A 15,257-nucleotide genomic window follows, 5' to 3' on the forward strand; every position below is an offset into this window, starting at 1 on the left:
TATGTATGTATGTATATGTATATATATATATATGTATGTATGTATATGTATATATATATATATGTATGTATGTATATGTATGTGCGTCAGCTCTGCTGCTCTGTCCTTGTGGTTAAAAGAAGACATTTTAATTGTCAAGTTGTAGTTAATCACAATATTTGATTGCAAGTAAAAGAAAAGTAGTCATTTAATTTACTGTTTGCATGAAAAACAAATGCGGTTACTAATGCTGCTATTATGAAACACAGTGACTCCTGACACCGACAATTAGGTTCCTTTATTCTGATACTCGTAAATGAATTCTCGTGAAACTAATCACGTTTAGGAATCATCTGATGAGTAAACAGACTCCACCTGCCTGTAATGTAATCTCTGTATAAATATAGCAGTTTAATTCTACGCTCATTAGAGAACAAGAGAAAACAGCATCATGAGAACCATGGAAACTGCAGACAGGTCAGAGAGAAAGTTTAATTTAATTTCGAACAATACTTCGAAAACCAAAGAAAATGTTAAAAATGTTGTAAATCATATCAGGGATCATTTCATTGAGTTGCAGTAATTTTTTTTCTTTTTTTTTTCTTCCTTTTATGACAAATAACTCTTTGTAAAATAATCTCTGGATGTGCCAGAGGAGTTCCTAGAACGGAGCCAGCCTACCTTGTGGAGATTCTTGAAGTGACTGCACATGTGATGCTAACACAACAGTTATCTGATAATGGCAGAAAAGATTACACTCTCTACAATAGACCTGTAGAAGATATGCAGAATCCTGTTGCAAACATTACAGGACCTTAGCTTCCTTAACAAGTACAGCTTTCCTTTTTCCTTCTTGTACATTAAGGCTAAGGTTGTTAAGGTTGCAGATGCTGTAGGATTCCACAGAGCTGCTCTTAGCAAAAATATGGAAAGGCTTTAGGATCTAAAACATATCAATTTCAACATATCTAGTTAAATTCTGTCATCTGAAAATGAAAGTACTATTGACCAACTAAGACATGGACATCAAACTAAACACAGGGACCAGAGAAGAAGATAATTATTTAAAAAGTCAACAAAAGCATGGTAGGACTGGAGAAGCTGTGGAAATCCACTTTCTAGGTAAAAAAAAATAGCTTGCAGGTCATTCATTTTCATAAATCTCATACCTCCCTCTCATGAATCCAACATTTGTGGATGAGTGGCAATGTTAAAAGCAATGTTCTCTCTAATTTATATAATATGTGTGTATATATATATATATATATATATATATATATATATATATATATATATATATATACGTGTGTGTGTGTATAATTAACCCTGGATCATGGAAAGTTAGATGTGTGCTGAAGCTTGTGATACAGTGTAATATTCTGTAGCTCTTTCTCGCCCTGTAACTCTTTAATTACACAGTTTTGCGTTTGTGCTAAAATCAATTATGTAATAGTTAAAGTATTTTATAACTGATATCCATTAATGAAAAATCTTAATGTCACTAGTAGATGAGCATATCTAATTTAAATTTGATCTATTTTTCCCATGTGTCCTTCTTACTTCTCCAGTCATTCTCCAAATAAGCCACTTTAAGAGCTTTCTGGATGCTGTTTAGATTCATTAAACTAAATATTATTTCACAATCAGCACTGGATGCTTAAAATAGACCACTCTTTCACAAGCTGTGAGATCTCCTAAAGCTCTTCATATCTAAGTGCTGCAGAAACCATATCTTAGAATGTGATGATTGACTCCTGTTTACGTTTTTGCTTCATCCATCATGTGAACTTAAATTTAGCAACAAAAAAAAAGAAAAAGGCTGTTAGAAACCGCTGAGTTTCATTGTTCTGGAAGCCTGGACTGATAAATATTCGGGCCGCCATATGTTTTTCATCCAATTGGATTATTTATTTATGCATCTGTATCTCTTTGATGCTCTGAATAAGGATATTTGCTGAACTCTATTACAGAACAATGATGCTTTATCAAACATATTCATCCAAATACAACTCTTAAACACTCAAAACATGAACCTTAAGCTGGAGCTACAATGGAGTGGTTCTGATCAAAGCATAGTCACATTAGTATGGCTTAGAACAAAAGCAGATCTACTGTAAATCCAGTCAACAATCTTTACCAAGATAATTCACAATCTGCAAAAGTGACAGAGGCAAAACTCAACAATTGTTGCCATACAGTATTTCCACTAAAATGTGTTTCTATGTATAACTTAGTCAGGGTGCCCTTAATACAAATGATATGGATACACTCAGCAGCTTCCAGAAGGATACTATGATGTTTGTTTACAAAATAATTTTCACATCTATGCCCTATCCATGAAGTGAAAAGTCGTTTTCTAATTGTCCTTCTGGTGTTGCCTCAAAAAGACCAGACAGATGGATTTCACTGCTTTTAGCTTTCATTTATTTTCACCGCCTTTCCTTCATTTTACCTAATTTTCCATTTGTTGCGTTGATGCTAATACAAGGTGGGCTGTTTGATTGCCTAGTAATCCAATCATTGCCTTTTCTCATTTGAAATTAAAACCTGTCATCATTAATCGTGTCCGCTTGTGCTCTATGGAAGCAAACAAGGCATTTATCTGTAGGATATGTTTTTTTTTTTTTTTTTGCAGCTATTTTCATTCCCAAACACAAAACTAAAATCATTGCTGTTCCAGATTAATGCCTCTGGGGGAAAAAAAGTTTTTTCCTCTTCTCATTTTTTCATCTAGTTCCTTTCCCAAAACACAATCTAACCAATATTACTTTCTCTGTGAAATCAATAGTTTTAACACTGAAGCTGCTGGTGCTTGTGTGTGGATTCCACCTACCTGTTCTTACTCTTTCTACATTTCGACAAGCCTTCATCGTTTTTCTTTAAAGTAACCGAGTGTCAGTTAGCCCTGAAAGAATATCTCCGGTCTGAAAATAAAAAAGTAATAACATATCAATTACACTGAGGAGATGTTAAAATGCTTATCGTGTTCCTATCTTCTACTAGTCTGTGCTTTGCCCTGAGTAAGAGTTTATCTCTGCACATGGAGAGCATCAGTAATGTGTGCTTATTTGTGATAACGAAGCGATTTGTTGTGGTTGCTTCCTAAGAACTTGTTTTTCATTCAGTGCGTTTTAAAAAAAATTATAAGAATTTACAACCCTGAACCATCTGCCACGGTGCATACAATGGGATCTAATCTGAAATTACGGCTGTTAAACAGAAAATATAAAGCAAGCAAATGAAACCTGACTTCTGATTGGCTGCTGGGTCTTTGGTCCCTCTTCATGGACCATGGGATGAACAGGAGTCCCTCTAACCAAAAAGTAAGAAAAACAAAGGGATGTGGTGCTACTTTTTTAATCTAAGCACTGTTTTTTTTTCATTAAGTTATTTATTCAACCATAGGTTGGCAGCAGAGCTAACGTAGAGGTCATGATAAAGCACCAGTGTTATATTACTGCACAGCAATAACATAGTAATATCATAGCAAAACGTCTGTGGATGAGCTGCCAGCTTCATAAAGATGTTCTTTACCCGTGCTTTAGAAAATATGTTGTTTTTATGTTTAAGTGAGCGTGGGTTTAGAGTCAGCACCTCCAGACAACAGAAAGGAAAGCCTTTTATACATCCTCTGCATTTACACTGAACTCACTATGCACCTATTAGCTAGAGATACGAGAAGAAGGATACATAATGAAATCCTTTGAAAATTAAATAAATATTTGGAAAAATCTCTACTAATAAAGTTTTTTTCAATATAGTTTTTAAGGCACTTTTTCTACATAGAGTTCTTAGAATCCAGGGGTGTTAATTATGGTGCCTCGGATTCCCTTCATAGAGGGTTCAGAGTATGATCTTAAGAAATCAGTCAGGCTAGTGATCATCTTTACATTGAGATAACCTCTGTCATGTATTAAAAGTGTAGCTGAAAGCTTAGCGATGCCTGACTTTTTCAGTATTGCCTCAAATTTTGTATGTAGGTAAGTAAAAAGGGAAGCAAATAAAAGTTATATATTTGCTCATTTTTTATTTATTTATTTATTTAACCTTTATTTAACCAGGAAGTCCCTTGAGATTGAAATCTCTTTTTCGAGGGAGACCTGGCCAAGACGGCACACCAGTTAAAATACAAACAGAAATACACCATAGACAAAATCTCACATAGAGGAAAAGACAGGTCACATAGGGCAGTTACATTTTTGAATGACATGACATTTTAACATGGCCTTAAATTTATTCAATGGGACTAGATCATTTAAATGGAGCAAGTTTTGCAAATTATTCCAGGACCATGGAGCAAAGTAAGAGAAGGATTTCTTCCCCAGCTCAGTAAAAACCATTGGAATCTGGTAAGAGCGCCACCTGGTGGAACGGAGATGAAAATGGCTGGAATTTAGCTTGAGGAGATTGCATAAATATGCCGGCAGTTGATGAGGTGTTAGTATTTCAGAGTCATGTTTAGAATATGGTGGCTATATATATATTTTATGGAGTTTGAAACAGCAGCATGGTTTGAACAGTAGCTATTCTTGAAGCTGCACTGGCTTCAAAAAGAACCAAAACAGTATAATGTCAACATCTCACCCAGTATTGGCAGGAACCATTCCAGAATATACCCATAAATAATGTCATACTCTGACTTAGCAGTCAAATTCATTTAGCACTGACATAGCAGTCAGTTGGCTCCAGGCTACCCTGAGGGGTAGACCTCAAAATTGTTGTCTAATTCTAATTCAGGCTGGTTGCTAGGTGACTGAGGCAAATTTTAAACATTCAATATATTGTTGGATTTTTAAATATACTTTTAAGATTCTCAGAAATACAAGATCATTGATATAATAAGAGAGGGGGATGAAGACATAAGGAGCGACTCTGATGTAACCTTTTTTTTCTTAAGATGCACATATCGTTTTGCTGTCACTCTATGGTCATAGATCAGGGTTAGATCAACAAGCCAAGAAAAAAATTGTATTCCTCTCAGAATGATGAAGGACTTGATCCATTTCCTGCTGCAATAACAGCAATAATTTATACTATTTATCTATTTAACAAACCAGAAACCGCACTTTACCTTCCACCACTTTACTGTACATAAGATACTGTAAATATAAGTCACCTTATAACTCTCCTACTTTATTTCTTCCCATCCGCTGTATATATCTGAATGCACTGTATATATTTTATGCATCTTTTCCTCATTTGTGCACCTTCTGTTTTGATGTCACCCGTGACATTAGCTCGAAATAAGAGGTGATGTCACGGGTGAATTTCTCCATTGTGAGATCAATAAAGATTCATTCATTCATTCATTCATTCATTCAGCTAACGTTTTATTTTGTTTCAAGTCATACACAAAACAAAAGGACAGGAACTGATACGATCAGCATGATCAGTCTGAAGCGCAGTAGAGATTGCAGGTAATAGCAACAGTCATTTGCTACCAGGAAAGTAGAGCTAGATCTGTTCCTTGGAAACACTTTGGGAAGTTTGCTGCTTGCATGTGTCTGCAGTTGATGTAGGAAACCTGTTCAAACATCTGAAACTATCAAAAGTTGAGTTGGTGGAATATATTTAACATACATTTAGATGAGGGTGATCTCTCAGCTACACAAAACTGTATTTCTGTTTTTGATTATATATATTTTTTCTAAATGATACAAAAAGTACTAGTATCTATTTTTATTCTTAAAATCTTAATATAACAGCCCACATTTTATAACATTTTTTTCTGGTAGCTGTTTTCAAAGGATGGTTTTACACTAAGGTATAAAAAAAACAACTTCATAGCAAGTACTTTGAGTTTACTTGTGAATAATGGAAAGTGAATAAATATATGAAACACTTTTCCATATTCCTGTAGCTGTGACTGGACTAGAAAAAAAATGCATAAAAGAGGAAGAATAAATGTGAAAATAACTTTTAGGAAATCTGGACCCATTGAGACTTTTAGGAAAGGCTGACTGCTTAAGTGGAAGATCAGGTCACTATAATTTTGATGAAAACCTAAATAAATATTTTGTACTCCACAGTGTCCCCTAGTAAGTGAAACCCCAAAATATGGATTCTTTACAAACAGCCAGCAGATTTAGCAAAAATATTCTCATTAAAAATAAATGCAAAACCTGAAAAAAGTTGTTTGCTATTGCCAAATGAAAATAGTGTGATACTTTAATGTACATAAAAGTCTAATCTGTTGGCTTTGACATGCAGGAGCAAACCAGAGTGCTGAATAGTTTGGTGTCCGACCACAACTGGATCTCCTGGGTGGTGTAAGGAATTTCCTGCTGATGTTTAACATAACATTTTATTCTGTGTGTGTGTGCAGCTACCTCGACAGCCTAGATCGGATCGGCGCAGCAGACTACCAGCCGACAGAGCAGGACATACTCAGAACCCGAGTGAAGACCACAGGCATCGTCGAGACGCACTTCACCTTCAAAAACCTTCACTTCAGGTTAGGAGAACCTCGACAAAACCCTCTGAGTTTGTCCACCTGCTCCAGATTCCACTCAGCAGGAGATCCTATCTGTATTTAATTAGAACCAATGGTTTAAACAAGTATCTATATTTATGATTCTCTGGCGCTTTAATGAATTTAGATTCAATTAGACCACGGAGCAGAGGGAATAATGGAGAAGAAGGGAGGCGATATGATGAGAAATGAAATAGAAGGAAATTTTCTCTGCGATAATTCTCCTGAGCTAAAGCTCACTTATAAAGCAACAAATGGTAAATAAACTTTTTTTTTCTCCATTTCTCAGCAATAAGTTGCTGTGGTGATCCAGAGGTTCCACATATACGGTACTCTGGTAGCTGCTGTTCTATCTGTTTTTCTTTGAGAGGCCCATCCTGCAGATATTCAGCTGCGCTGCTATTATTGGCAGTCATGCAGTGTGGGAGGATTCCCTGTTCCTGCACTGGGCGGAACCCATCAGCCTGCCTGCCATTATACCCATTCCAAACACACTCGGCTGGCTTAGTTTCACTCTTAGCTCAGGCCTCTCATTCTGAACGCCACAAAAACCATACAGAGTCAGGATGGGGTGTTTTCCTTTTCTGGCAAAATGGTCTAAATGTTTAACATCTGTTGTTTATACTTTTCTCTTCAGGTTCAAAGATTTAATATTTTTAGCTTTTCTTTGTTCCTCAGCAATTCAATCAGGTTTTGGTCTCTGCAGGGAAAGTTTGCAGGATGATTTAATATAAAATCATGAAATACTCAAATCCCTACATAAAAAAAGAAGCATTTTTCTAAAGTGTGTTTGGAATAAAAGACAAGGTCACAAAAATGTGTTGTATGGATGATATGATTGCAGTATTAATTTCTGCAGGTTTAAATGTTTAAAAAGATAAATCATAACAGTGATTTATTTGATACTATAGTTGTGTGCACAACTAAGAATTTGTTTAAGTTTTTTTCTGAACCAAATGAGGTCACACCTATACACTCATATACAGCACAGTTCAAGTATATACAGCACTTAACCACTGTCTGGTAGCCATCAGCAAGCTTCTGGCACCACTCTGCTGGATAGTAGGCCATTTGTCTTGGCAGATATGGGGTAGTTCTCTTTAATTGTCTGCTTTCTTGGCATGTACTCAGTTTTTGGGTTTGGGTTATTCAAACGTCCAAATGTTTTGGAATCTGGATCCATTTACGCATCATTGTGCTGTTGGAACACCTCAGAATAAGCAGCACCATATCAGAGCAATTTATTTAGGATTTCATGAACTGGAGACTAGGAGCACCAGGGTTGTTTTCTCCTATGATTCTGACTGAGGGTGAGCTTGGATAAAATTTGCTCACAGGAACAAGTCAGCTTCTTTTTTTTTTTCATTTTGATCCATATTTTGCATTATTTATATTAGTAGTACTATAATGATCAAATTATAATTGTCTTAAAGCTTTTTTTGTGTGTTGGAGGACTGATTTAAATCTGATCGCGAGTACTCAGTGTCTGTGCCTGAATAATTGTTTCCTCTCAAACATTTTAATTGACATTTTGTTCACCTTCTCTTGCAGTTATTTTCATTTTCTTACTTACTTAACCATTTTCCATGTGATGATTTAAGTTTTTCTGGGTGATCTTCATACAACGTGATTGTGGTAATTTAGAAAAATATAGCTGACTAGATATAATATTTAAACATTAAAAACATTTTCACTGTTACAAATGTGACCTATATGTTATGAGTATTTAAAGCAACAGTTGTGCTTGAAAGTTTAAATACCTTTCCATTAAAGACAGAAAAAAATCAGCAGTCATTAAATTTTAAAAATAACAACATCGATTTTGAATATTGATAGGTAGATGGATAGATATAAATAGGCTTTGAGATTTAGAAAACATAATTTTTTTTGTGTTCCCCTCGTGTCCATCAGGCTGTTTGATGTGGGAGGTCAGAGGTCAGAAAGGAAGAAATGGATCCACTGTTTTGAAGATGTGACGGCCATCATTTTCTGTGTGGCTCTGAGTGGATATGACCAGGTGCTGCATGAGGACGAGACCACGGTAAGGACCCAACATGTCTGTGTTTGTTGGACTGCTTAGCGTTTTTCCTAATGGCCAAGTAGCTTTAAGTAACATAAATCTCTGTGAGTTATTGAACAGTGTGTTTTTCACGACAGAACAAGTCAGAGCTTTCATTTGTATTTTTATAGTATAAATTTGACAAACTGATTTTTTTTCTTTTGTTTTTACATTTTTGATTTTTGGTCTCGTTTTTGAAAAATTAAAAAAATTAAAACTGCAATAATTTGTGAGAAAACAATGCTGTTAACAGATTAACACTGATAACGTGTGACTATAATTAAACTGTCTGAATAATAAACACAAAGACAAAATTTTTTAAAAGACCCGCCCTCTCCGCTTTAAAGGAAAAATGCACATGCACAATCCTTTACATGCTCCCCGAGTAGGAGCACCTATTAAATGGGTGCAAGAGCCTACAGGAGCCCATTTCTCCTCGTGCATGCTCTGTTTAAAAATTGCTGTTTGCATTGCTCATACAAGCTTACTTTCGAAAAAGAAGATTTACACTATGTCAGACTCACCACTTGTAAGTGAAAGTGGGGATGAACACCTACAGTAGGACGGCCTTACGTAAACATATCACCAGAATGATTGACAATTAGGAGGACCACTTATTTTGATGATCCACTTCAAAAAAGAACATCCTCTACTATAACTTTAATAAAATAGTTTTAGTTTGTTTCGATAGGATCAATCCTCCATGTAATCATAAGCATCAGATCTGAAGTCAATGCTCTGTTTTAACTTATATTTCAAACCCAAGCTTTCCCTCTGAGCGGTTTGAATCAGGATAATTGGCTCGAAAAGCCGTTCTATTTTTGCTGACGTCATAAAGCATCCCAGTAAGCCTGGACCATCAGAACACGACCAAATGTGAAAAATACAACATGCTCCCAGGAGAAACTGGTTACATGCATTAGTTCAGTAAGTGTCGTGTTGATGTAACCTGTTGTTTGCAGACACAGAGGTCATTCTGACATTTTGAGCTAAGCCACTTTTTTGTTTGCTGAAAGAACAAAATCCTTCTTTTCTGCAGCAGGAACAGAGACTCATTCCCTGCAAGCTCAGTTCATTCCAGGGGTGTTTTATAACCACACAGAAGATGATGGAGGAAATAAACACAGAACAGATTTGTAACTGTGATTGTTAGCTGTCTATAAACTGAGCCACTTGCAGCTGATCGGTAGAAAGCTCGAAGTTATTTACTAAAAATCAAGGGTGCTTTTGAGCAGAACTCATCATCTTTCTGTTGTCAGATAAAAATGATCAGATTTTATTATCACCAAACTGGAAGTGATGGCGTAGGAGTTCTAATTAGCGACAAATGTTTTTCCTCTTGGCTCCCACATTCTCCCTCTGTTTTACTATCAACAGCCTCCAGTTCAGCAAAAATATTCCAACATTGGAAAGAAATGCGAACGACCTCCCAGTAATGGGACCGATAAGGCGGAACATGTCACGATCCGGCAGCTCATTTAAGTCACTCCTCTGCTCGGGTTTTAATTAGAAAGCAACTTTTCTTATAATACTTATTCGGTTCTTATAAAAGTGAGGAGAAGGAAATGTTGATTTTTTTTCTCTCTCCCAAAGCAATATAATCCATCTCCATTCCTGGCTTTCTTTTACAAAAAGAAGCTTTCATTCACGTTTCTTTTTAGATGATGTGTGTAGCAAAGACTAAAAGTTTAAATACACACAGTTGGAGTGTATTTACTAATTTTGTACCATTTTATTTTCTTTATCAGAGTAAAGGCAGCTGAATGAACACTTATGAGGTGTTTGTGTCTTAAAATAGTTGACCATTTTGGACCAAACCAAGTACCATGCATGACTTTGTTTTACTTAAACTCCCTGTTTAATCCACCAAAGTTTATGTTCATAACGTCACAAAATGTAAAAAGTACTTCAGCTTGCAAGAAATTCAAGGTGATGCACTTTAGTGGCTAAAATCGTCCTTTGCCAAAATTGTGTATAGGTCTGTTTAATAAGAAAGGAGTTCCTGTTACACTCTTGTTAAAAATGCATTTTAAAAGAGTAATGATATATAAAAGACAAGAGCACAGGAAAGACTCTATAACCTGCTTCAGAAGAAAGAGGCTGCAAGCTGTTAGAAATGTTATACTGCTCACCCCCTGTAGTTATAATCCAATTATTTGACTCGTTAAAGCAACACTTACATGCACTTTGTCTATGGTATAAAGTCTTATACAGTCTTATATTGCCCAGACCTTTGTCAAATTAACCTGTTGGTTAGTAACAGAATTAAACTACTACTGTACCTGATTTTTATTTTGTTCTCATCAGTCCCAGGACATTTTCCCAGAAGGTCTGTAGATCATAAGAATGTTTTGTTTTTCCTCAAACACAAGAGGCCTTTCTGTTCTTTGGGAGATCTTCCATAGATATCATTTTTGCTCAATCTCTTTCTCATTGTTAAATCATCCATTTTGACCTTAACTGAGCTAAGGCATGGTTAAGGAAGTTCTACTTTTTGTTGGTAAAATTTCACTATTAACTTTACTGCACTTTATTATTTTTTTTTCTCTTAGAGGGATTTTTGTACTGTAGACTCATGGACTCCATCTTTGTTCTCGCTGTGGTTTTCTGGAGTCTTTACAGCTATCTTCACATAGCAGGTCTTGATGCTCATGTCTAAAATATGTTGTTTTTCACACGATTATTCATAAAACAAATTAAATATGAGTGGCACCTGACTTTGTGCAAACAGTTCAGGACACCAAAGCAACCTGGATGCACAGAGAAGGAAAACGTCACATCAGTCAGTGGTTTCTGCGCACGGCTGCTGATTCTATTGTCTTTCTTTGTTATTGATCAACTGTTGCCCAATGGGAGCCAACAGTATTTAGACCACATCATGGAAAGTAAGAAGAAAACGGAGCATAGTGATTACCAGTGGTCTTTAGCTGATCTGTGTGGATGTGTAGTGGGAGCCAAAGCAATGACATAAAAGTTGAATAAAATGCTCCATGACCGTTCAGACTACAGTTACTTTGAAGTCCATCATGAATTTGATTTAGTATCACTAATGAGAAAAGTTCAAATTTGATTTTTAGATATTTTCTTTAGGTGAAAAGATCGGATTTACGCTATTCAGACTGCTATAAAAAAAAAGATCATATATAATCCAAATATGGGCAAAAATATCAGGCTTGTGTCAATTTTGCCTTCTGTGTGAATGTAGCTCAGCCTTACAAATAGCTTTTTAACCATTTTTCAGATTGGGATATATTTTGTTACTTTTTAAAAGATAACTTAGCCTACTTCATGTTGTCAGATAGATTCTCTTCCAGCGATTTCCTATTTCTACAGGTAGCATTACATACAAGGGAAGCATTTTTATACTGGGTCATAATGCTTTTGATAGAAATATTATCATTAAAAATGGAAAGAAAAAACAAAGAAATCTAAAACATTAAAGTGTTATGATATCTTTAAAGTGGAGAAAACAGTCTGTGTACATGTTTTAACTGGAACATTTAAGTCCATCTGAGGACCAAAATGTTCCGGGGTAAATGTAGACACAAGATGAAGTCAAATTAAAGGAATCTCGCTAACTGAACAAACTGTCAAAGCGCCGTGCTTTCCCCTCATATAAAATCCCCTCATAGGCTCCATCTCGGAGTCCCTGACTCCTTCTGTTGGTGTTGGTGTTGCCTGTTAGTACAAACACACCCTGCACCACTTATTCTCTGTTACTCCCCTCTTTCTTCTGAAGATCCGCATGTACTGTTCGGTTGTTGCTTCTCTTCATCGTGTACTCTAAATGACGACTGCTCGTTGTGAAGGCTGTCTTCCTGCCCTGTGAACTCCTTTCTTGCAGCACTGGATGTGTGTTACAGTAGTTGTAGTGAATGGGGCAACTTGGGGAAGGGCCTTCTGGATATGGGTGGGTCCCTTGCGTTTTCTGTTCCTTCTCTAAGCTCCGCCCTGCAGCATCTCTGGCTCCTTCTACTCCTGTCACTGTTGCCACCGGCTGTCCTCTCTAACCAATCAGCTGTCAGATCTTCTGCAGATGCTCCACCCACAGACAGGTATGAAAACTTCCCAATAGGTTGACACACTCAGCAGCTGAAAGCAGGTCCTCTCTGTGTTTGTGAAGCTTAGCTTTATTCTCTGTTTTAAAGCTCCTCTTTTCTTCCTTTTCTCCTCATGTGAAACAGTCGTCTCTTGGTAGTCTGACTTCTCTACACGCCCTCTTTAGGAACGAGGCAGCGTCTGATCAGAACCAGAGAGAAACTGCTTTCAGCTCACAGTTTGAGGCAATCTGTCTGTTTTAATCACCAGGTCCTTTCCATGTAGCTAGACTCATTGTTTCTGATGTGTGAACATGGAAAACTCACTGAAATGACTAACTTTCTTATTATTTATGAATGTAATGAGAACGATTAATAACAAGAGTTGAAAGAAAAATGTTCAGCATAGAAGTTCCGTAAAATAAGGATGTCAAAATAGAAATTTTACTTACATTTGTTGGTTTGATGAGATTAAAAGAGGTTTTGATACTTTCTAACCAGCTGCAGTGTTAATTTAGCAGCATTTACATCCGCTCAAGTTTCTATTTATCTCAATACTGTAGAGTTGTTTAATTACTGATGTTTTCAGCCACTCAGTATCACCCTCATTATCATTTTGTCAGCTCTTATTTATTCAAATATTAATTTTACAATTCTTGGTGATTATTTATTGGCTATAAAAAATCGAACTGAATCATTAAAAGTCTTGATTCCAAAATTTGTTATATCATATAGATTATCAAAAACCCATGTAAGGTCAAATGAAACCTTTACTGGTAGGTTGAATTCCTCTTATAAAGTGGGAAGAAGCTTTAGCATCATTCTGTATTGATATTTCACCACTCTTTTTGCCTTAGTTATTAGTTGTTGTTTTTTTATTGTTTGGTTGTTCAGACTGAACATTTAAGCATAGTCCAGAAATTTTCAAATTTATTTACTTAAAGCTCTGGGAATGCTATTCCTGCAGGTTCAAGACAGTCTAAATCCAACCCATGACAATTTAGGTTAATGCTTGAGAACATTGGAATTAGTGCCTCTACTGTGTCCAGATTTAAACCATTTGACTGTTAGGATGTTTTAGAGCAACTCAAGAATCACTTCAGCTCAAAACCACAGGATCACTGGTATCACTGTCCATGATGACGCCAGTTCTACAGTGGTATGGACACAGATTACCAGGAATTACACAGATTACCAGGAATTAAGCCTCTGCTCCAGAATAAACACCATTAAGTTACATAAACTGAATACACTGAATTGAACAGCATTTGGGGAGATGAGAATTAACAGCTCCACTTATTCTTTTTAAGGCTTAATTAAAGACATCTAGTATGTCCTGATGCATCTCAATAATCCAGAAAAAAAAGGTTGACAAAGTCTTCTGGAAGGGCTGTCTTTGTTGAAGTGTTTCGTCTGTTCTCCAAGACTCCTTCAGTCTGCGGAGTTGGAGGTAAACTCAGCATCAGAGGCAGTATCTAGGCATAGTCAATCAACAAGTTTAATGGTGACTGGTTGCTCACATACAGAAGAGAACCAACAGCCTGATAATAGATAGTGGTACCTCGATGACCACTAATTGCTCCCAGAGGGACTGAGTCACGCTCGTAATAATAGCATCATAGTGACCGCTGGCCTTCAGATGAGTGAAAACTGCAGAAGGGCCCATGCTTTGTCTCTTTTAGGGATGAAAATGTCCTCATCTTGGAAAGAGAGGAATATAGGTTTGTTAAAAATAACGGGGGAAAAAAAAACGTTAAAGAAGGTATTTTTGTGAAGAGAAGCTGCCCATCATTGAATAAAGATGGAGGCAAGTCGTTCCTTTCTTGTTACTGCAAGCATGACTCAGCCCTCTGGGAACAATAAGCTGTCATCTGAGTACTAATAATCTTTCTTTGGGTTGTTTATTTTCTTTAGCATTTAAGTAACCACTTTTAATTGTTAGCATTAACCTGTTAAACCTCTATGCAAAGTTACCGGTAATGCTTCTAAGGCTTAGTTTACCCATAATTCCTCAGACTAAAGAAGTCTCTTAGAGAAGAGACATTTCAACAAAAAGGAACCTGTTCAGATGATTATTCAACAGTTTTTCTTGATGAATCTGTCATTTATTCCATTAAAACTGTGTTTTAATGAAATCATCAAGAGGCTAAAATTTATTCGGATTTTTTAATGTGTCTCTTTGATGATTGGATGCAAATTCTTCCATTCATGTCAAATACTGGTTTGGCTTGACTAATACTAAAATGTATTTGTTATATTTTGTAATCAACTAATTACTGTTCTATGGTGCATGCTCACCATTGTTTTAGCGTCTCCCAAATGAATCAGAATGAAAGGGATTTGGTTAGATAATAATTCTTCTTTCATGATTTCATGTCCAGAACATTTCACAAAAAGTTACGTTTGAAAAGATTCCCATATGTTTTATGTGCTCTGAAGTGTGGGGCTGATTCATTTAAGTCAGTTTTTACTAAACTGTTCTTGCATAGAAAAAAAACTGTCTTGGGGCGTGCAGATGGCGCAGCGGTAGCACGCATGACCCATGTATAGAGTCCTTAGTCCTCGACACGGCCGACCCAGGTTCGAATCCGACCTGTGGTCCTTTGCCGCATGTCGCTCCCCCTCTCTCACACCCCCTCTCATGTCAGCCTACTGTTGAAAAAACGAGCCACTAGTGCCGCAAAAACTCAAAAAACAAAACAAAAAAAAC

General features: G+C 36.4%; 1 protein-coding gene across 1 annotated transcript in view; it reads left to right on the forward strand.

Moving 5' to 3' along the window:
• Positions 1-15,257, forward strand: part of gnao1 (guanine nucleotide binding protein (G protein), alpha activating activity polypeptide O) — a 32,903-nt gene that overhangs the window by 10,800 nt on the left and 6,846 nt on the right. The window contains exons 2-3 of the mRNA XM_015397385.1: positions 6,305-6,433; positions 8,363-8,492. Coding sequence (XP_015252871.1) covers positions 6,305-6,433; positions 8,363-8,492 — 259 coding nt within the window. The remainder of the gene's footprint in view (positions 1-6,304; positions 6,434-8,362; positions 8,493-15,257) is intronic.

Source organism: Cyprinodon variegatus, unplaced genomic scaffold, assembly GCF_000732505.1.
Source record: "Cyprinodon variegatus isolate N-32 unplaced genomic scaffold, C_variegatus-1.0 Scaffold859, whole genome shotgun sequence".
NCBI classification, from domain to species: domain Eukaryota; kingdom Metazoa; phylum Chordata; class Actinopteri; order Cyprinodontiformes; family Cyprinodontidae; genus Cyprinodon; species Cyprinodon variegatus.